The 23,719-nt window shown below is 46.1% G+C and overlaps 1 protein-coding gene across 3 annotated transcripts in view; it reads left to right on the top strand.

Moving 5' to 3' along the window:
* SMC4 (structural maintenance of chromosomes 4) overlaps nt 1–23,719 on the top strand; it is a 199,569-nt gene that overhangs the window by 130,942 nt on the left and 44,908 nt on the right. For all 3 annotated transcript variants that reach the window (XM_082249521.1, XM_082249522.1, XM_082249523.1), the window contains one exon: nt 11,226–11,415. In XM_082249521.1, the coding sequence (XP_082105647.1) occupies nt 11,226–11,415 (190 nt within the window). The remainder of the gene's footprint in view (nt 1–11,225; nt 11,416–23,719) is intronic.

The raw sequence follows: 23,719 nt of genomic DNA on the forward strand, positions 1-23,719 counted from the left end.
AGATTCCCTTAATCATCCTTTATGGGGCCAATATGTTCTGGCGTCATTTTCTTACTATTTATATCTTTAAAGAATTTCATGGGGTTTTTCTTCCTCTCTTCCGCTATGTGCCTTTCGTGTTCTATTTTAGGTGCCTTGATTGCGTTCTTGTGTTTTCTTATTTTATTCTTTGTAGTGATGGAATGCTGCCAATAACCCCTATGCTTTGTATTTCTTGAAGGCCTTTTCTTTTTTGTTTTTATATGCATTTTTACGTTGGAGTTCAGCCACCCAGGGTTTATTTTCGCTCTTTTAAACTTATTCCCTGTCGGAATGCACTGGCCAATACCTTTTTTATTACGTTTTTGTCTTAAAGCACAATTTTTCCCTAGTGTTCCTTGTTCCCAGGATTCTATCCCATGTAATATCATCTAGCATATTAGTAGCAGTTTAGGGAAATTGGCTCTTTTGAAGTTTAGTGTCTGTGTATTACTCTTATGCTTCCCATTTCTGTGCTTTATACTGACACTAATTAACCTATGGTCACTGTTTCCTAAGTTGCCCCTTTTTTCTATGTCCGCAATCAGGTCTGTATTTGTAATTAGTAGGGCTAGTAATGCATTTTTTCTCTTTGGTGCGTTCACCGTCTGACCCATGAAGTTGTCTGGTAAAACATTTAGGAAATGGTGAGCCTTAGAAGAATGTGTGGTTCCTTCTGCCCAGTCTATATCTGGATAATTAAATGCCCCCATTATAATGACCTTTCCCATCCTTGCTGCCATTCCAAGCTGTGATGGGAGGTCTGCCTCCCCCTCCTCCCTCTGGTTGGGGGACCTATAAGCATACGCCCAATATTACTTTCCCCTTAGTATCTTCCCTTTGAAGCTCTATCCATAGGGATTCCACCTCTTCCCTAGCTCCATTAGGGATATCGTCCCTCATATTCACTTGCACATCGTTCTTGATATGCAGGTATACCCCTTTCCCTTTTTTACCCTCCCTATCTCTGCAATAAAGGGAATACCCCGGAATGGTTGCCAGACAATCATGAGAGTTGTCAAACCAAGTTTCTGTAATTTCCACAAAATCCTCCTCATAGATTAAAGGCTCCAGTTCTCCCATACTGTTAGCCAGACTTCTAGCATTAGTATACAAACCTCTTAATTTTGTCCGGTCACATACTATACCCTTGTTAGATATTATAAGGCTGCATTTTGGACTTGTCAACCTCCCTACCTTGGGTTTTGGATCTCTGGTCACCGTACCACTAATGCCCCCCATATTGCTTGCTGAACCTTGTTCCCCCGCTGACTAGCTCTAAATCCAACCCAACCCCCCCCCCCCCCCCCAAATCACCTAGTTTAAAAGCTCCTCTAACTTTTCGGCCATCTTCTCTCCCAGTACGGCTGTACCCCCTCCCCATTTAGGTGCAGTCCGTCCCTTCGAACGAGCCAGTAACCAACTGAAAGGTCAGCTTAGTTCTCCAGGAACCTTAACCCCTTCTTTCTACACCAGTTCCTCAGCCACTTGTTAACTTCCTTAATCTCCCGCTGCCTCTCTGGCGTGTCTCAAGGTACAGGTAGTATTTCCGAGAATAGTACCTTGGAGGTCTTCTTTATCGCCTAAGTCCCTGAAATAGTTTTTTTTGGACTCTCCACCTGTCTCTAACTTTGTCATTGGTACCCACGTGTACCATGACAGCTGGGTCCTCCCCAGCCCCACCCAATAATCTGTCCACCAGATCCGTAAAAGTGCCGAATCCAAGCAACCGATAAACCGCATACTGTTCGGAGATTACGGTATATTTGACAATGCCCTCTCTGCCCTTCTATTAATTGAGTCCCCTACCACTAGAATCTGTCTTTCCTTACCCTTAGCCTTGCTCCCACCCTCACTGGAGGAGTTCTTCCCCTGGCACATAGGGGCGTCGTTCTGCTCCAGCAATGCTGGTCCCTAGCTGGTTTCTCCAACATCACGCAACAAGGCGTATTTATTGGGATGTTCCAGCCCAGGACTGGCTTCCTTGACTTTCCCCTCTACCCTTCCTAACAGTCACCCAACTACTCTGCTCTGGTGCCTGCACCCTTGTATCTTCACCCGCCTCTGTGCTGGCCCCTGCCGGCACCTTCCCAACTCTACTTTAGTATAGAGATTCTTCTCAGTGTTGCCAGTTGCTTCCCTAGATTCAGGACCAGAACTTCCAGGGAAGCAACATGCTTACATTTTGCGCAACTGTATTTGCTCTCGATCGTATAATCGAGGAATGCATACTTGCCACAAGGTGTGCACCGAGTCGCATCTCCACACCCTCCAGACAGCCTACCCATTAATATAATGGGGATTGGGAATTTGACTGTCTGATTAATTAACTAGCTTCCGACTCTAATTTCTCAGCACACAGTTACTCCTCAGTCTCCCACAGTTACTCAGCAGTATTCAACACTACTACTTTACGCCACAGTATACTCAACAATACACAGATACTCGACAATACTCAATTACTCGCAATACTTCAACAACATTCAGATACTCAACACTACTCCATTACTTAACAATAATCAGTTTCTCAACAATACACAGGTACTCACAGTACTCAGTAGCTCACACTACCCCCTCCTCAGCCAGCATCCCCACCCATACACAGTCTTTTCTATATATGTCTCTCTGCTCCTGCTCAGCCGTCCCTGTAAACTGACACTTGTCAGCAGCTTCTTTTGGTCAGCCTGCCTCTCACTGCTCCCTCCGCTTCCCTGTCACACTCCCTCTCCTGTCAACAGACACCTGTTACCTCAGGGTCTCCCGATGCTGCTGTCACTCCTGTTCTACCCTCTTGGTGGTCCGTGCCTGCCGCCCAGGCCCGGATTGGCTAATCGGGAGCATCTGGAGAATTCCAGGTGGGCTGGTCCATTTGGGGTGCAGGCAGGGCCGGTGTAATGCCGAAAGTTACAAATATCATCTGCCCTGGACATGTCCATATCTGTGATGAAGGGGGGGGGGGGGCGCACTGGGAGCTTTTGCCTTCTCCTGCCTGACAGGGGTGAATATCATTCTCCCTCCTGTCACTGTACAACAATGTATGATCCTGGACTTGTTCATTCCATCCACTTCACCTCTTATCTCTCCTTCAGCTGTTTATCGCTCTACTCTTTACAAGCTCCCCTCCCCCCTGTCAGCTTCTTCTACTTCCCCGTTCCCGGCCAGGTCACTTGTCTTCCTTGTTGGTCACTTTCACTTTGTCTGCAGCATGTCAGTCTCTTTACCTTCCCTGAACAATAGTAAGTCAGCACCGAGTCTTCTGCTCCTCTCTCCTGTTCACATTAACCCTTCACCTTCTTCTTTCAGCTGTCCACTCCATAAATCTGCACTGTATATCCTGAAGCCTCTGGTCCCAACTCTGGGCTATCCAAGCAGCCATTTAGCTCACCCTGTCCTGTCCTAAAATGCAGCCTTAGCACTTTCTTTACAGCCCTTCACTCTGTTCTTCATTAACACATGTTCTTATTACCCAGACCTGGCCTCCCCTCCCTATCCCCCATATACCTATGCCCCCTATACCTATACCCCCCCACCTATACCTATCCCCCCATACCTATTCCCCCCTATCCCTATCCCCCCCATACCTACCCCCCATACCTATCCCTAATAACCTGTGCACTGCGGTTTGGTCACAGTGTGATTGTGTGTGCGTTTTTACCTGGATTTTAGGTGCACTTCTATTTCAATTTCTATTACAAAGTGTGTTTTCATGAAAGTACATCAAAGTCCTGCATGTTGCATCTTTGATGCGGTTTCAGAAAACGCACTGTGTAATGGAATTCAATAGAAGTGCACCTAAAATCCAGGTAAAACGCACATACAATCACACTGTGACCAAACTGCAGTGCACCGGTGTGACCCCACTATAAGGCAAAGTTCTCACCTTTGAATGTCAGTCACAAGATTGTGGCTTTCCTGACACACACACAGAAACAAATCGTCCATTAGTAGACGTGCGACAGTGCCATTTATTGGTAATGGCACCCACACATCTGCTATCGCATGCACCAAACCACATGGTATCTCAAAAGTGAAACATCTGGGGTCTGTTTAGAGCCCTGATATTTCATCAAAGCCCCCCAACAGGGCAGTTAAAAATGTAAAAAGTATATATATACACACTGTACATATAAATTCTCAAAACAATATAAATAATGTAAAACATTTGTAAAAAAATAAATAATTAGCCCTTGTTCACATGTGTTTTGGTCTCTGAAAAGCAACCATCATGCAGATTGCTCTTCAGAGAGCATTTGACAGGAGGTAAGGAGCCGTTGTATTGCCTCCCTACTGCCTGAAACAAACCTTCTACCATTATTAGCCTTATGGGGTGGGGGGGGCACAGCTTGCCATGTTTGCCCTGGGCACTGAATGACCTTGTCTCGGCACTGGGTGCAGGGGGTCCGGGCGCAACATCTGAGGGGGTGTCGTGTAGCATGACCGTGAAGGCAGTTTTATTCCAGGACAAAGCAGTGTCCCAAAATGAAACGCACTGTGTGATTCCTGAACTGGTGATTCCAGTGACATCAGGCACACACAGGCAGAAGCCCAGCATTCATAGCGGAAGAGGGTTTAAATTCCTCCTCCTCCGCGCCAAGAAAGTAGCTCCACCCACCTCCTCCTCGCTGCAGGTAAGAGGATTGTTCATGTTGTCCTCGCTCTGACTCTGCTCTTCTTCCTGCTAAAAATCACTGCCCTTGCCACAGTGTAGGATTGTCTTCTCATGAGCTTTGCATTACTCAATATTCCCCAGGATCTCAATAGGAGGAGATGATGTTCTCCTTGGTTAGCTACCTCTGGAGGAGGCTCATTCCCCCCCCCCCCCCCCCCTACAGGTATTTAGGGGATAATTTTTTATTTTTTTTTTTCCAGTTTTAACTAGCATTTTATGGAGGGTGAGGTGAAGGATGGCCTTGAATAAGGAGATATTGCCCCTGAGTTGCAAGGTCCTCTTGTTGCCATCATTCATTTTGGTGTCCCTGAGACAACTGCACAGTACAAGAACCAAGAAGCAGGCGTTCCATGTGGGAGCTTGCATGAATCTTAGATTTTTGCATAATTCTTAGAAATACATAAAATTCAGATTAAGGTGAAGTAAATTAATTTCTGACTGCAGCAAGGTTGCAGGGTTTGGTAGTTTACTGAAGCAAAATTGGAAAAAAGCCTCCAATGGACGCTGCTTAGGGGCTTTTGAGGTCCTTGATCAAATGCACATAGACCATACATGACCGAATGTAACCGTCACCTTTCACCAAACTGAATGTGATCTGTGGATTCTACATCGTTGCATGTCTGTGTATTTCTCTAGAAATTTGTACAGGGTAGCGGTTTTATGTGAGCTATAGCCTGAGAACAGATTACAAAAGTTCCCCACTTTATATCACTGCAATGTTTAATCTCATTTTTAATGCCGATATTTTCGTACATTTAAAAAAAACTATGTGGCAAATGAGGTTTAATGTTGATAAATGTAAAGTTATGCACTTGGGGGCTAAGAATATGCATGCATCATACATACTAGGGGGGGGGGGGGGATCTGGGGGAATCCATGGCAGAGAAGGCTACTGTATTTGCACTGAATTGTAAATGATGATATTTTTTGAAAAATACAATGAATTACAAGGCTGTAGATAACAGTGCGCCATTGCAAACTTATATTCTGAGGTTTTAATTACATTATTTTAATATAGTCAGTCGTGAACTAAAGTGGGCCGGTCTAAGGCATGAAACTCCAGGGCTGAAAATGAGTCCCACTCCGGCCCTGCTGCCGCCGCACTCAGTCTCCGGGTCACCCGCCTCCACTCTTGGTCACCTGCCGCCACCTCCTCTCACGGTATCAGTGGGGGTCTGGTCCGCAGCTCCCAACAAACTCCACACCACGCTGTCTCAGCATTTCCTGCTTCGCACAAAACGGAGCAGCACCACGTGCTGCATAATGTATTTTTATAGAAATCTGTGCCTAACTCACATTCATACATACTGGCGGTCAATTTAGACAGGAGCCAATTACTCTACCATCATGTCTTTGGCATGTGGGAAGAAACTGGAGTACCCAGAAGAAACCCACGCAGACACGTATAGATTTATTTATAGGAAGACTACACCTGTCAAACAAGAAGTTAATAGTACCTATCCATCTCAAGGGTGTACTTCCTTTATAATACTCCTATACTAACTAAAAGGTTATCCCAGATTTGGAACGAGGGATTGTACCCATCTATCTGAGGGATTTATTCCTACCATATCGCCAATCTATACGAACCTCTGCCAGCACTCTCCGTGTGTGTGTGTGTGTGTGTGTGTGTGTGTGTGTGTGTGTGTATATATATAGTGTATATATATATATATGCACACACCTATACTGCTCAAAAAAACTTAAAGGAACACTTTGAAAACACATCAGATCTCAATAGGGAAAAATATCATGCTGGCGATCTATACTGATATGGACTGGGTAATGTGTTGGGAACAAAAGGATGCCACGTTGTTTGATGGAAATTAAAATTATCAACTTACGAAGAGCTGAATTCCAAGACACACCAAAAACCAAAGTGAAAAAAGGATGCAGCAGGCTAGTCCATTTTGCTGAAATATTATTGCAGCAATTCAGAATTGTAATTACCCCCACTTGCTTGTATGCATGCCTGACAACGTCGGGGCATGCTCCTAATGAGACGAAGGATGGTGTCCTGGGGTATTTCCTCCCAGATCTGGACCAGGGCATCGCCAAGCTCCTGAACAGACTGAAGTGCAACCTGGCAGCGTTGGATGGTCTGAAACATGATGTCCCAGAGGTGTTCTATTGGATTTAGGTCAGACAAGCTTGGGGGCTATTCAATTGTATTCCTTCATCCTCCAGGAATTGGCTGCATAAACTCGCCACATGAGGCTTGGCATTGTCTTGCACCAGGGTAACCCAGGACCCAGAGCACCAGCGTAGTGTGACAATTGGTCCAAGGGTTTCATCCTGATACCTAATGGCAGTTAGGGTGCCATGGTCCAGCTGTAGAAGTCTGTGCGTCCCATGGATTTATTTCCCCAGACCATCACTGACCCACCACCAAACCGGTCTTGCTGAACAATGTTACAGGCAGCATAACGTTTTCCACAATGTTTTGTCTCCTTTCACGTGTCACGTGCTCAGGGTGAACCTGCTCTAATCTGTGAAAAGCATAGGGTGCCAGTGGCGGACCTGCCAATTCTGATGTAAAATGGCAAATTGAGCTCCACGGTGCCGGGAAGTGAGCATAGAGCACACTAGAGGACATGGGCCCTCAGGCCACCCTCCATGAAGTCTTTCTAATTGTTTGGTCAGAGACATTCACACCAGTGGCCTGATCAAGGTCATTTTGTAGGGCTCTGGCAGTGCTCATCCTGTTCCTCCTTGCACAAAGGAGCAGATACCGGTTCTGCTGATGTGTTAAGGACCTGCTACAACCCTGTCCAGCTCTCCTAGAGTAACTACCTGTCTCCTGGAATCTCCTCCATGCTCTTAAAACTTTGCTGGGAGACACAGAAAACCTCCTGGCAATGGCATGTATTGATGTTTCCCACCCTGGAGGAGTTAGACTATCTGTGCAACCTTTATAGGGTCCAGATATCCCGCCATGCTACCAGTAGCGACACTGACCCTAGCCAAATGCAAAACTAATGAAAAACAGTCAGAAAAAATGTCAGTGGCCTCCACCTGTAAAACCATTCCGGTTTTGGATGTTGTCTCATTGTTGCCCATCTAGTGCACATGTCAATTTCATGAACACCAAAGCAGCTGAAGCTGATTAACAACTGCTACTTCACTGACCAGGTCAATATCTCAGGAATTTAATTGACTTTATGCTAAACTCTGATTAAAAAGTATTCCTTTTAATTTTTTTGCGCAGTGTATTTTTTATAGGTGTGTTACACACAGAGTGATATATTTCAAGCATTTCTTTCTTTTAATTTTGAGGAATATGGCTTACAGCTAGTGAAAACCCAGAACTCGGTATCTCAGAAAATTAGAATATTATGAAAAGGTAAAATATTGTATACTCATGGTGTCACACTCTAATCAGCTAATTAACTCAAAACACCTGTAAAGATTTCCTGAGCCTTTAAATCGTCTCTAGGTCAGTAGGTTATACAATCATGGGGAAGCTGCTGACTTGACAGTTGTCCAGTACAGTCATTGACACCCTCCACAAGCAGGGTAAGTCACAAAAGGTCATTGCTAAAGAGGCTGGCTGTTCAGAGTGCTGTATCCAAGCATATTAATGAAAAGTTAAGTGGCAGGAAAAAGTGTGATAGAAAAGGTGCACAAGCAACAGGGATGACCGCAGTCTTGAGAGGATTGTAAAGCAAAGGCCATTCAAGAATTTGGGGGAGATTCACAAGGAGTGGACTACAGCTGATGTCAGTAGTTTAAAAGCCACCACACACAGATTTATCCAGGACATGGGCTACAACTGTCGCAGCAACAAGTCACTCCTGAACTAGAGACAAAGTCAGAAGCGTCTTGCCTGGTCTAAGGAGAAAGGACTGGACTTTTGCTCAGTAGTCAAAAGTCCTCTTTTTGGATGAAAGTTCATTTTGCATTTCATTTGGAAATCAAGGTCCCAGAGTCTGGAAGAAGAGTGGAGAGGTACAGCATCCAAGTTGCATGAGGTCCATTGTGAAGTTTCCACAGTCAGTGATGATTTGGAGAACCATGTCATCTGCTGGTGTTTGGTCCACTGTGTTTTATTAGGTCCAAAGTCACCGCAGCCCTCCACCAGTAAATTCTAGCGCATTCCATCCTTCCCTCTGCTTACCACCTTTATGGAGATGCTGATTTCATTTTCCAGCAGGACTTGGCACCTGCATACACTACCAAAACTACCAATACCTGGTTTAATTATCATTGTATCGCTGTGCTTGATTTGCCAGCAAACTCACCTGACCTAAACCCCGTAGAGAATCTGTGGGGAATTGTCTAGAGGAAGATGACACCCATGAGCTAACAATGCAGAAGAGCTCATGGCCGCCATCAAAGCAACCTTTGCTTCCATAACACCTCAGCAAGGCCACAGGCTGATCGCCTCCATGCCACGCTGCATTGATGCAGTAGTTCATGCAAAAGTATCCCCAACCAAGTATTGACTGCATACTATATTGTAAATGGACATACTTTTCGGTAAGCCAACATTTCTGTATTAAAACATTTTTTTTTTATATTCTTATTTACAGTGGCTATAAAAAGTCTACTCCCCCCCCCCCCCCCCCCCCCCGGTAAAATGTCCGGTTTCTGTGATGTAAAAAAATGACAAAGATAACTTTCAGAACTTTTTTCACCTTTTTAATGTGACCTATAAACTGTTCAACTGAGTTGAACAACAAACTGATATCTTTTAGGTGGAGTGAAGTAAAAATAAACTAAAATATGGTTGCATAAGTGTGCACCCCCTTAAACGAATACTTTGTTGAAGCACCTTTGTATTTTATTACAGAGCAAAGTCTTTTTGGATATGAGTATCAGCATGGAACATCTTCACTCTTTGAAAAAAAAAAAAAATACAAATCTGTCAGATGCATCTCCTGTTCACAGCCCTTTTCAGATCACCCCACAGATTTTCAGGTCTGGGCTCTGGCTGGGCCATTCCATATCTTTAATTCTCTGGTTAAGCCATTCCTTTGTTGATTTGAATGTATGCTTTGGGTCGTTGTCATGCTGAAATATGAAGTTCCTCTTCATGTTCAGCTTTCTAGCAGAAACCTAGAGGTTTTGTGCAAATATTGTTTGGTATTTGGACCTGTTCATAATTTCTTCTACCTTGACTAAGGCCCCTGTTACAGCTCAAGAAAAACCTCCCCAAAGCATAATGCTGCCACCACCATGCTTCACTGTGGGTATGGTGTCCTTTTGGTGATGTGTGCAGTGTTGTTTTTGCTCTAAACATATCTTTTGGAATTATGGCCAAAAAGTTGAACCTTGATTTCATCAGACCATAACACATTTTTCCCCCATGCTTTAAGGAGACTTCAGATATGTTTTTGCTAAATTTAGCCAGGCTTGGATGTTTTTCTTCATAAGAAAAGGCTTCCGTCTTGCCACTCTACCCCATAGCCCAGACATATGAAGAATACGGGAGATTGTTGTCACAGGTACCACACAGCCAGTATTTGCCAGATATTCCTGCAGCTCCTTTAATGTTGCTGTAGGCCTCTTGGCAGCCCCCCTGACCAGTTTTCTTCTCATATTTTCATCAATTTATTCGCGATGTCCAGTTTTTGGTAATGTCACTGTTGTGCCATATTTTCTCCACTTGATGATGACTGTCTTTACTATGTTCCATGGTATGTCTAATGTCTTGGAAATTCTTTTGTACCCTTCTCCTCCTACTGATACTTTTTTAACAATGAGATCCCTCTGATGCTTTGGAAGCTCTCTGTGGACCATGGCTTTTGCTGTAGGATGCAGCTAAGAAAAATGTCAGGAAAGCCCTACTAGAACAGCTGAACATTTATTTGGGGTGAATCAGAGGCACTTTAAATAATGGCAGGTGTGTACTGACTCCTATTTAACATGACTTTGATTGCCCCCCCCCCCCCCCCAAAAAAAATTCAGTTTGTCCAATTGAGTTGTGCATATTATTGGTCATTAAAAATCGAAGAAGTTCTGAAATGCTTTGTCTAATTTTTTTACATGACAGAAACCTGACCTTTTAACAGGGGTGTGTAGACTTTTTTTTTTTTTTTTATCCACTGTAGTATTCTAATTTTCTGAGATACTGAATTTTCGCTAGCTGTGCGGCATAATCCTCAAAATTAAAATAAAGAAATGCTTGAAATATATCACTCCGTGTGTATTGAATCTATAGTATATAATAGGAGTTTCACTTTTGCAATTGAATAACTGAAATAAAATTTCTGATCTAATTTTTTCAGATGCACCTGTATATATTACTCTATCCCCAGCTGCAGCATTGTGTTTTTTTTTTTTTTTTTTTTTTGTACATTTCGTTTTATAGATTCAGCTATGTGTGTGGCCCCACTGATTCCTAAATTGCTGCATTTAGATGTGTACAAAATGATATGCTGTATGCATCTAAACACCCATGTAAATTAGTTCTTAAAGAAATGATCTCTTGGTGGTTCCTGTGTGCTACTAAAGTGCATTTTAGTAAGATGACTGCAAAGAAAATATAATTATTTTTTTTTTTGGTTTACAAATTCTCAATTTTGTTTTAATAAAGAATTTGAGAAGGCTGCAGAAAAAGCTGGAAAAATTGAAGCAGAAGTAAAAAGGCTTCATAATCTCATAGTTGACATTAATAACCACAAGTTGAAAGCCCAACAAGACAAACTTGATAAGATCAACAAGGAGATTGATGAATGTGCATCTTCCATAACAAAGGCTCAAGTGTCAATCAAGACTGCTGATAGGTATGTAAAAAGGCCACACAAGTACGCAAGATATGATATTTTTTCTTCGTTTAACGTTTTATTACAGCTACATGGACATTAATTTGGGCACCATCCTCCCATGTTGTGACTGCCTAGTTTTGGTCAATTAACCACTTGCCCTCTGGAAGGTTTACCTCCCCCTCTCACGACTAGGACATTTTTTTGTGATACGACACAGCGTTACTTTAACTGACTATTGCACCGCCGTGCAACGCTATGCCCAAATAAAATGTGTGCTCTTTTTTTCCCCACAAATAGAGATTTCTTTTGGTGGTATTTTATCACCTCTGGGGTTTTCAGTTTTTGCGCCATAAACAAAAAACCCAACAATTTTGAAAAAAATATATATATATTTCTTTCTGCTATAAAAACACATCCAATAAAAACAAAATAGAAAAAAAATAGAATTACTTCATCAATTTAGGCCAGAATATATTCGGCTACATCTTTTTGGTAAAAAAATCCCAATAAGCGTGTAATGATTGGTTTACACAAAAAGTTATAGCATCTACAAACTATGGGATAGATTTATGAAAATGTTTTTTTCGCTTTTGTGTATTGACGGACATAGCTCCAGATATTCTTGAGCCTTGGGTTTATGCTGCCCCTAACAGGAGCAGGACACTAGGTGGGAAAAAAAGTTAACTACGCCAATAGGGCTGTCCCACTTCCTGCTATAGTTCTTCAGGTTTTTTTTTTTTTTCTGCCTAGTCAGGAGTCCCTTGCTGGGATCTCTGGTCCTAGCATTTTTTCCTTTTTTAAACAATTTTTTCTTTTATTATTTTCTGTTCCTGTGAGAACTACAATCAACTGCCGGACTGGGCGATAGACTTGATACCCTGGATCAGTGATTGTGAACCTTGGCACTCCAGATGTTTTGGAATTACATTTCCCGTGATGCTCATGCACTCTGCTGTGTAGTTCAGCATCATGGGAAATGTAGTTCCAAAACATCTGGGGTGCCAAGGTTCGCCATCACTGCCCTAGATCCTTACGGTCTTTCCAGTCTTGCCAGCGAGCGCAACCCGACCTTTGCTCCCCGCTAGGTTGGCCATGATATAGCACTGCTGAACGGGGGCTGGCTGGTGAGTTAAACGCCTCTTGAGGACACACAGCTCTGGTCACGACCTGAGTCACAGCGTGCCTCTGGCCCGCAGCACCCCCATTCCAAGATGATGCGGTGGTTTGCCTGCAGCAGTGCCCGCCCTCTCCCAAGGTGTGGTGAGTAATGTCCCCCCTCCCTTCTGGTGTTTTTTCGGGGTGGACGTAGGCCCCTCCCTGGGTTGGTCGAACCCCCCAAGTGCCCTTCCTTCCCTCCTTTCCCTCATGTCACTCCCCTCTTTACTATCGGGGTCCCTCTGTGGCCCACCCCCTCATTCACCCACGCCTAACTCCCTCTGGGGTGGCCATGCCGGTTATCCTGTTTGGGGGGTGTCGAGCTGGGGGGGGGGATGCTGCTTGCTGCGCAAAACGCAATTTTTTGGGGGGAGGATGGTCCTTGTGGGGGGTCCCTAGCGGGGTCCCCTTCTTACTGTCCACGTGTACCTTGGGGTTTCCGGGAGCCACGTGTAGCCGCCATTTTGCCGTGGATGACTGCATGTATAATTGCCGACCATGTTTGTGTAGTCTGGCAGACATTTTATTGTAGTTTCCCATTGCTATCACACAGCGGCCTTGTTTTTGAAGCCTATAGAGTGTTGAATCGGCGGTGGGCTTCTAGTGGCAGTTCCTGAACTTCCTCTTTCTCTTTGATCACCGTGCAGCCTGGCTCTCTGGCTCTGCATCTGAGTATGGGGTGATGAGTTCCTGTGGGTGCTAAAAGGCTCCCTCTTTCTGCTATAGCAATATTTGGTGCACTGGGGCTTGTGGTGCCACTGGTGCAGCGGTGGGGGGAACTTTTAACCGCAAACTGCCCCCCCCAACTGCCCCCCCTCTGAGGCTGCGGGTCCCAGTCCGCCTTGTCTGCTATGATGGCGGTCCTGCAGTCGCTGGTCTCCAAAGTAGATATGGCCCTCCAAAGTAGGACGAGCAAAAAGCAACCTCCGCCTTCACCTGCATCCGCTGTCTCCTCAGATTTTGAGGCTGATTTGGCCGCCGCGGACACGAGTCATCCTACTGGGTCTGCGTCCACGCACCCTGAGTGCCCTGATAGTGAGGATGATTCCTCTTCCACTACAGCCATGCATGACAAAGCGCTAGTGGATGTGCTGATTGTATCAGTGTGAGAAATGTTGAAATTAGAGGACGCAGCTACTGCTGCACTGATGCAATTTGGTACCCGCAGAGCCTCAAAAGAGGCAAAGGGGTTTCCCTTTTCCTCCAATTTCGACAACATTGTCGCAAGTCAGTTTGATTCCCCCAAACTCACTGTTGGGGGGCTTCGCTAAAATGTATCCTTTTGAAGAGTCCCTGTTAAAGAAACTAACAGTACCACCTGTGGTGGACTCGCAGGTTTCCAGGTTGAATAAAGCCACCCTTCTCCCAGTGGAGGACTCTTCGTCCTTTAAGGACCTTTTTGTCAAGAGCCCGAATCTCTGGGCTGATACCTTTTTACCATGGTCGATTCCATTCTGCAGCCGGTTTTTGCCATAACCTTGGTTTCCCAGACCTTACCAGAATGGGCTAAGCTCCTGCACCAGGATTTGGAAGGGGGACAGGCCCCTCCTGATCTGGCGGAGCTGGGGGACCAGTTGGTCCAGGGGTTTCAGCATAGCCATAAATTCCTCTTTTAATGCGGCTCCCTTAGCCTGTAGCTTGAGCAAAGAGTCTCGTCGCAAACATGGCCCTTTCTTCTTGGGCTATAAGTGCTCCTTTCATCCCTCGGGATCTAAAGACCAGGGATAAAAATCTGTCCGTATTCCTTAGATCGTCTACGAGGTCTTCTTGGGGTGATACAGGGTCTGTTTTCACAGGGGATCATGGTACTGATTCCGGAATCTGAACACTTTCAGGGGTTTTATTTAAACCAAGGTACTGTTCCCAGGAAAGAAGGCAAATTTTGTCCAATTCCAGTATCGTCTGATGTATGCATTTCCCCCACTAACTCTTCTGCCAAGGCTCCTGCGAAGTATCGAGGCAGAATGGATTCAAGACATCCTAGTGGCTCTGGACTGGCCTCGCAGGTCCTTGTATGCAGACCTAGTAGGGCTGGTCACCGATGTCACTTGGAGACTCCCTCTCAGAGAAGATCTGTTAGCTCAAGGGCCAATCTTCCATCCTGCTTTACAGTCGCTGACTTTAACGGCTTGCCTGTTGAAAACCATGTGCTGAAGGATAGAGGGGTGTCTGAACCGGTAAATCCTACGCTGCTAAAAGCTAGAAAATCTACCTCTAGGAAGAAATATCGAGTCTGGAGGGCGTACATTGCTTGGTATGTCTCATTTTCGGTGTCTCGTGTTTTTGGAGTTTCTCCAAAGCGGTGTAGATCAGCATTTGGCCTTGGGTACCATCAAAGGCCAGATTTCGGTCTTGGAAATTTCTTTCATCACCCATTGGCCACAAATTCCTTGGTTCGCACTTTTACCTCCGTGGGACCGTTACCTCCATGGGACCTCATTTTGGTGCTGTCGGTTCTTCAGAAGCTGCCTTTGGAAAATATATGAGGTTTCTCTGCTTACTCCGTCACAGAAGGTAGCCGCCTTGGTGGCTATTACTTCTGCGTGCAGGGTATCGGAGTTGGCTGCGTTGTCTTGTCGTTCACCCAATCTGGTGGTTCAGAAATAAAGTGGTTCTTCATCCCTGCCAGTCGTTCCTACCTAAAGTCATCTCTGGTTTCCATTTAAATTAATATGTTGTGTTGCCTTCCTTTGTGGCCTAAGAATGCTAAAGAGATTGAAAAACACACCAGGATCCATATATGGGCGCATTACTAAACATATCCTACCACTGCACCATGTCAGAAAATGTTCATGATCAGCTGCCACCTAAACAGAAAAGATTACCCTTACATATCCCTGTAGATAGGATAATAAAGTAGATAGTGGCGCTCACAATATCACCCGGGGAAACAAGTGAATAAATCCAAGAAACAAAGTCCAAAATAGTGTAAATAAAAGTCCATAAACATGATAGTTGATTCAATGACTGTCCACCACACCACGTGAATCTGTCCCACCGCTCCCTTTTGGATATCAACTCACCAAATTTGTATGCCAAATACTCTCATTGGCAAAAACAGCAGATGCCCACTCTGGGGTTAATGATTGTGTCCATTCCTTTCGGGTGCTTCATATATAATGGACATGAGTATAAAGAAAAAAAAGTGCCAATAGTGTGAAAATGTACAAACATTTTATTAAAAGCTAATCCTCATATAGTAAACCCACAATATAAAAGTGCATATCAAGATGACCAGTAAGCCGACATATCGTGGTCACGACGGACTGAAAACATACAATTCTATGTCTCACCCAACCTCATGCGGTATTCTAGATCGTCTCTTCTGGTTTTGCGTCACTTCCGGTTGCTGTACAGCCACTTCCCGACGCGTTTCATCATACCTTCTTCGTCCTGGGATTGGCTGTACGGCACGGCAACCTCCCTTATATGCAATTCAATATGCCAATGAGTTACTATCAGCCAATCGAAACTTGCGTGTCTCCGCTACCAGGATATGTACAGGTTCCACTCCGCATAACCAAATACATCAAGGCAAAGGTAAATAATATAAAAATATATACAAAATTATAAAAATATTGTCTCAAACTGACGCAACCATTAGAATATAATTAGTAGAACATGATAGACCTAATAAGTTATATTTATATATTCAAAAAAATGTTTTTAAAAATACAGAATGAACTAATAATCACTAATAAAGCAATTTAAATCTAGTTCAGTATTCAACCCCCGAGGTACTAAACTTTTCATTAAAAAAAATCCATTTTTTTTCTCTTTGCGATAAATCTCTAACCCAAATAGAACCTCTCCAAGACAAATATACACATCAATCAAGGCATCTACAATTTTAAGTAAAGTTGAGCTTAATCATAAAGAACTGAATATATTGAATCTAGGCTGAAAATGTGCACCCAAGAAAGCCCTTAATAATTTGAGGTCTATATAGACTCTCACAAGTTTATTAGAAATGTGAACATAAAAATATTTTCTCCCCTCACCTTCCAGGACGGCAACACATGATGAGAGGGGCTCCACCCTACAGGAAACACTATCAGTTCACATCTGTTAAAAGACCCCACCATTCCCCTTGTCCCTCAGTATTGCTTGTTTCTAGTACAGCGAAACATAATTTTTTTTTTTTTTTTTCTGACCTGAAGACTGACTGACCTGAAGTGTTGGGTGGTCTCCCTGTGATGCAGGTTCAGCAACGCCGGTGAAGGCCACACTCTACCTGCATGCCTTCTAGGCTTCTCACAGGTCACCCTTAGGTAACAGGCAGTCGGTCACAGTGGGGGGTCTCTCCAGAGCCTGTGGCCTGCTATTCAGCGGGGGTCTCCTTCGGTCCTCCCGGCCATTCAGCTGGAATTCGCGTTTACCGGCCAGCATGCTCCAAGCCTCGCTTTGAAACCGGAACTTCAGGTTTGTGCAGCACCAGGGCCTTTTGTTACAGGTGTATTAAGCTGGCTGGTAAAGAGGCCTCAGGGTTGATGAAAGATTTCCTTAAGTCTATGCAGGGGAAAATGCTGGCCACTATCCAAAAGAGGGCCCTTCTCAGGTAAGTTTATCTGCCTTTCTGCCTGGTTCGCAGGATCTCCCCCCTGCTCAAGCAAGGTAAGAGGAAGACCTAGGGAACGCAGAAAGTCAGACTAAGTCTCAGCTGAGCTCTGGGGAAGAGATTGATGTGGATCCAGATAGTAAGGCAGAGGAGACCAATTTGAACAGAAATCTGTTTTTTCTGGAAAATTTAGAGGGACTCCTTCAAGCGGTTTATGCTACAGAAGAAATCCCAGAACCCCCCCCCCCCCCCCCCCCCAAGGAGACCTCGGCACAGGATTAGATGTATAAAGGACTGGTTAAAAACCAATCCTAGGTATTGCCTGTTCACCAACCCTTGAAAGATTGAATTCTTCAAGAATGGAAGTTTCCTGAAAAAGGTTTGGTTAGACCAAAGACGTGGAAAAGGAGGTTCCCCTTTTTGAGGAAGAGGTGCAAAAATTCCTAGTGTCCAAAATTGCATGTCTCCATGTCTCAAGGGACTAAGAGGTCTGACCTCTCCTTTGAGGACACAGGGAATATCAGAGATGACATGGACCATAAGTCAGAATCTGTTAAAGGATGCCAACTCATCCACTATGGCTCCAGCACTGGCTGCAACCTGCATGGCTAGGAATGCAGATTTCTGAATAGAAAGAAATAAAAACACCTTTCCCAGGTAAATAAGTCCCAGGACCTGCTGCATTCCCTTTCAGTTATAGGGAAAACCGTCGCCTACTTGGCCAATGCAGCAGTTGAGTCAGTAATAGCCTCAGCGAAGACCGGAGCTCTTAAGTCAGCTAGGAGAGCCATTTGGGTTAAAGCTTGGGAAGGCGGCTTTACTTCAAAGCTGAAGCTCTGTGGGCTACCTTTTGAAGTGTCCTTACAGTTTGGCTCAGGCCTGGATGAAGTATTGTCCAGGTCCTCTGAGAAAGGGAAGAAATTTCCTAGCAAGCCCAAAAGGGAAAGCTATAGAAAATTTTTTTGTTGCCCCCCCAGGGCAAAGTCAATAGAGAGCCAAAAAAGCCAATAAGAAGTGGGGCTTTGGTAGAGGTAGGCAAAGAAGTAATTTGCTCTTCCCCTCTCCAAACTCAAGCGCAAATGATACTAAGTTATGCCAGAAGTCCAAGTGGGGGGCGGACTGTCTCATTTCATATCCCAATGGGAGGAATTTTCAGTCAGTCCATACATTTATCATCTCATTCAGGAAGGATACCGCCTAGAATTTTCATCCATACCCCCACTAGAAGTGACTTAAACTCATCCTCCACAGGATGTACTAAAAAGAAAAGCCCTTTTGTATGGTATTCAAGAATTAGCAGAACAACTAGTGATAGTTCCGTGCCAGAAAACCAGCTTTACCAAGGCTTTTTCACCCACGTGTTTGTGGTACCCAAGCCCTCGGGAAAAATACCGCCTTATCATAAACCTCAGAAACTTAAACAAATTCCTAGAGTACAAGAGGTTTTCTAATGTAAGGTATTAATACAGGCCCCCAAAAACCTGTTAAAAGATGTGTTTGACTACTCTGGATCAAAGGGATGCCTACCTACATGTTCCAGATGATCCAGAACACCAGGCCTTTCTGAGATTTGCGGTGGTCACCGAGGAAGGGACTGCACATTGGCAGTTTAGAGCATTCCCCTTTGGTCTAGCAGCCAGTCCAAGGTTTTTTGCCAAGATCCTGGCAGAGGCGGTGGCCTATCTTCATCTCCAGTAAATGGCTTTGATTCCTTACCTGGACGACCTAGTGATTTTTGGTCTGTCAGCGGACCAAGTGAGCTCAAACACCCAGAAGGTATTAACAATTCTACAAACGCTAGGCTGGTTGATCAGCATGGAAAAGTCATCCCTGGAGCCCGCCCAGGTTCAGACCTATTCAGGGTACCGGATAGATGCACGGGTACAAAGTCTTTTCCTTCCATTGGAAAAGGTGAAAAAGGTAGTCTCTTCAGTAAGAGGGTTGATGGTCGCCCCTCGTGCTCCAGGAGAGAAATCCTGAGAGTTCTGGGGCTCATGTCAGCCAGCATCCAAGCAGTAGTTTGGGCGCAGCTACATTCAAGAGACCTTCAATTCTTCCACCTTTCATCCTGGGACAAAAAAGTTGAGTCCCTGGATGAAAGGGTAATCCTCACCCCTCAGGTAAAAACCTCTCTGAAGTGGTGGTCAAAACCAAGCAATTTAGAAAAAGGCAGACCTTGGGGTCAGTGGAACCCTCTGGAGGTCACCACAGACGCAAGCACCTGGGGGTGGGGGGCTCATCTAGAGGGAGCCCAAGCTCAGGTCCTCTGAGTTCTCTGAAGTTGGAGGAGGCCTGGGCTACTTCCTTGTCCCAGAGCAGTGGGCAAAGCCCTAAGAGCCTTTGAGAGTTCCATTTCAGGCATGGAAATTTAGGTCTGTTCCGATAATGCTACAACAGTAGCGTACCTGAATCGCCAAAAGGGTACCAGGTCCAGACCCCTGTTGGTACTAGCCCAGGAAATCCTAGGCTGAGCGAAAGGAAGAGTGATCTCCCTGTCGGCCATTAATATAAAAGGGGAAAGCAACTGGGAAGCGGATTTCGCCATCCAATAAGACAAGGAGAATGGGAGCTAAATCCCACGGTATTTCAGACACTAGTCCAAAAATTTGACTGCCCAGAAGTAGACCTATTTGCCAGCCTACAAAAAGAAAGGTAAAGAGATTAATTTCCCTTTCACGGGAAAGAGGGATGTTGGGCCTGGATGCTCTAGCCCAGACATGGGAGTTCGAGTTATCCTATGCCAGTCATGTCCAAAGTCCGGCCCGCGGGCCAGTTGCGGCCCGTCCTTTAGTTTTATGCGGCCCCCTGTGACACAGCTGACTTTTGTCAATGCCTTTCTCTCTGAGACTCCTCACATCCCCGCCCCGATGCCGGTGCGATGGCTCGGGGGCAGGGCCTCTGGCCTCCCGCTCGGCTCTATCTGCCCGGCGCCACCCACGACTGCGCAGGAGTGCGGAATAAATTTGAAAATTGCATGCCTTCTTGCCTTCTCTACTTCACCGCACACAGCCACCAGTAAGAGCTGACCGACCGGAGTACCCTCTCTTGTGTTAATCTTCCCAGATAGGATTTTTATTTTTTATTCTCGGGCCAGATCCCCTATATCTGCCCAAGGTAGCATCTTCCTTTTACAGGAAGCAAGAAATAGTTTTACCATCCTTCTTTGATAATCCTAGGAATAAAAAGGAAATTAAACTTCCCCTCTGAGTTTTTCCATCCGGATCACCCTCTCTGGTGTTTTTCTGCAGCCTTAGAAACTCTGTCGTCAAAGGTGGATCTTGTGATGAAACAAGTTTCTACCAACAAACGGCCGATGCCCTCTCAGTCTGATTCAGAGCCTGATGTGGTTGCCACGGACAATGCCCTCCCGGAGGGATCCCTGTCCTCAGACGATGAGGAGGATGAGGCCTCCTCAGCTGCAGCACGGGAACGTGCTCTGGTGGAAGCACTGATTCGTTCAGTGAGGGAAACATTGCAATTAGATGAACCCCCGGACAATCAGGAAAGCGGGTTGTCTTCGGCTCCCGCAAAGCCCAGAAGTCGGGTCAGGTTTTTCCTTGTCCCGAGGATTTTCACGATATTGTGATTGAGCAATGGAGGCGCAATAGGCACATGCTGGTGGTTCCCAAACGCTTTCAGCGCGGTTATCCCTTTGCAGACTCAGTTTCCAGTCGTTGGACAGTGTCACTTAAGGTGGATCACACTGTTTCCCAGTTTTAATAAATCTACTGTGGTGCCTGTAGAAGACTCCCGCTGTTTAAGGATCCGGTGGACAGGCAAATGGAATCCTTTTCCCACCACCTGCACTTGTTGGCAGGTTCTATTCTTAAACCTGTGTTCGCGTCCGTCCTGGTTTCTCACAGTGACGGAATGGGTCAAGGTACTTAGGAGCAACTTGTCCGCTGAGTCGGTTCCTCCAACTCGAATTGAGCTCACGGATCAGATGGCCCAGGCCATGGTGTACCTGTGTGATGTGGCCATGGACACGGCTCCTCTGGCTGCCAGGGTGTCTGGTGGGAGATCGTCTTGCGCGCATGGTGTGGCTGAAGAGCTGGTCGGCGGACCAGGCTTCCAAGAAGGTTGTAACTGATCTCACCTTTTTAGGGGAACATCTGTTTGGTGACTCCTTGGATGAGTTAATCAAGGGTCTAACGGGGGGGTAAGAGTACTTTTCTCCCCCAATCCGCAAAGGGTAAGGCACCTCGCAGCAAGCGGGGGGGGGGGGCTTCCTTCAAGGCTCATAGGGGGCTTTAGTGCCTCAGGGGCACAGGAAAAGGGCAAACCGTTCAGAGCCTCCGGAGGGAACAAGGCCTGGTCGTTTAAGCCCAAGGCCGACCAGTCCGGTGCAGCGGCAAAATCCTCCTCTGCATGAAGGGACGCACTCACCGGGTTCGGGGTGGGGGGGATGTCTGCATTACTTTCAGGAACTCTGGACGTCTCTGATTCAAGACAAGTGGGTTCACAAACTGATCTGTACAGGGTACAAGATCGAATTTTGGTCTCGCACAACAGACAGGTGATTTCCATCAAATCTCCGTCTGTCTCCTGATCCTTTGACCGATCTCAGTGAGGCGGTGCTGGATCTCCTTGCACAGGGTGTAATCGTCCCGATTCCTCAGCAGGACAGGTTTCGAAGTTTTCATTCAAACCAGTTCACAGTGCCCAGGAAGGAGGGCAAGGTGTGTCCAATTCTGGACCTCAAATCGATTTGATTAGATGCGTATCTGCACATCCCTATTTACGAGTGTCATCAGCGGTACCTCCGATTCGCAGTGGCGGAGGAGCACTTTCAATTTGTGGCATTACCCTTTGGTCCAGGTTCCGCTCCCAGAGTCGTCACCAAAGTTGTGGCCCCCAGTGCTAGCTTGCGGTCCTCGGTTATCTGGACGATCTCCTGTTGCGGCCGAGTTCTTGTGCCACCCTATTGGGCAACCTGACATTCACGCTTCAGACGCTTCAGGAGTTCGGGTGGACCATCAACTTCCAGAAGTTTGCGCTGACCCCTTCAGTACGTCTGGGTTATATGGGCATGATCCTCGACTCCTCAAGCGAGGATCTTTCTTCCAGAGGACAAACTCCAGACCTTGCAGGGCGAGAGCAGGGTCTTGATGAACAACGATCTCTCCTCCCTGCGGACGTGTATGAGGTCCCTGGGCTTAATGGTGTCGACCTTCGGGGCAGTCCCGTTTGCCCAATTTCACACAAGGCCTCTACAAGCAGAGATTCTTGCCAAGTGGAACAAGGATCTGCAGTCCTTGGACAGGATGATATGGCTCAGCCGTCTCCCGAGGTCGAAGCTCTTGTGGTGGCTTCAGTCGCCGGCTCTGAGCCAGGGCAGGCCGTTTCTGCCGCTGTTGTGGACGGTGATCACCAGGGATGCCAGCCTGACTGGCTGGGGTGGAGTGCTGGACACCCTGTGTGCCCAAGGAACGTGGTTGCAGGCTTAATCGTATTTGCCGATCAATGTCCTGGAGCTCAGGGCGATCAAACTCTGCCTGCTCCATTGGAGCTACATGGTTTTCCGGTTCGGGTACAATCCGACAATGCCACGGCTGTGGCTTACATCCATCACCAAGGGGGCACCAAGAGTGCCCGGTCGGCGAAGGAAGTGGCCGAGATTCTGACTTGGGCCGAGGCCCACGTCCCCGTCTCTTTCCGCAGTTCACATTCCAGGTGTGGAGAACTGGCAGGCAGATTACCTGAGTCGTCAGACTCTGGATCAAGGGAATGGTCCCTGCATCCGGAGGTTTTTCGCCTCCTGTGTGCCCGGTGGGGAACTCGGGAGGTGGACCTGTTTGCATCTCGTCTAAACAAAAAGGCTCAAGATCCTCTGGCCGACACCACAGACGCATAGGTGGTGACTTGGAGTCGATATCGGCTGATTTATGCCTTCCCTCCGATACAACTGTTGGTGGTGGAAGAGGTGCAGGTGATTCTGGTGGCCCCAGACTGGCCTCGCCAGTTGTGGTACGCAGACCTGGTAAAGATGGTCGTCGAGCCTCCCTGGCGGCTGCCTCTGAGAGAGGATCTGCCGTTTCAAGTGCCGAACTTCCATAATGCTTTACGGTCGCTGCCTTTAACGGCGTGACTGTTGAAGGCCAGGTGTTGAGGGACAGAGGTGTCTTGGATTCTGTGATTCCTACCTTGCTGAGAGCTAGCTAGGAAGACGGCATACAGGAAGATTTATCATCGTTCTTGGAAGATGTATATTGCCTGCTGTGAGTCGCAACAGTTGCATCCTCGCTCCTTCTCCTGGCGAGGGTCTTAGCCTTCTTGCAGAAGGGAGTGGAGCAATGTTTGGCTTTGGGCACGATTAAAGGTCAGGTGTCGGCCTTAGCCGTTTACTTCCAACGTCCCTTGGCGACTAATTACTTGATTCGCACCTTTATTCAAGGGGTGCGTCATTTGGCTCCGCCGAGGAGGTCCCCTTTACCTCCATGGGATCTGAATTTGGTTTTGTCAGTTCAACGTCCTCCCTTTGAGAATATCAGGGACATTTCTCTGTATTGTTGTCTAAAAAGGTTGCCTTTTTGGTGGCGATCACCTCTGCTCGCAGGGTGTCTTAGTTGGCGACTCTGTCCTGCCGTTCTTCTTATCTGGTTGTTCATA

Source organism: Pelophylax lessonae (assembly GCF_965119305.1).
Source record: "Pelophylax lessonae genome assembly, chromosome: 3".
Taxonomy (NCBI): domain Eukaryota; kingdom Metazoa; phylum Chordata; class Amphibia; order Anura; family Ranidae; genus Pelophylax; species Pelophylax lessonae.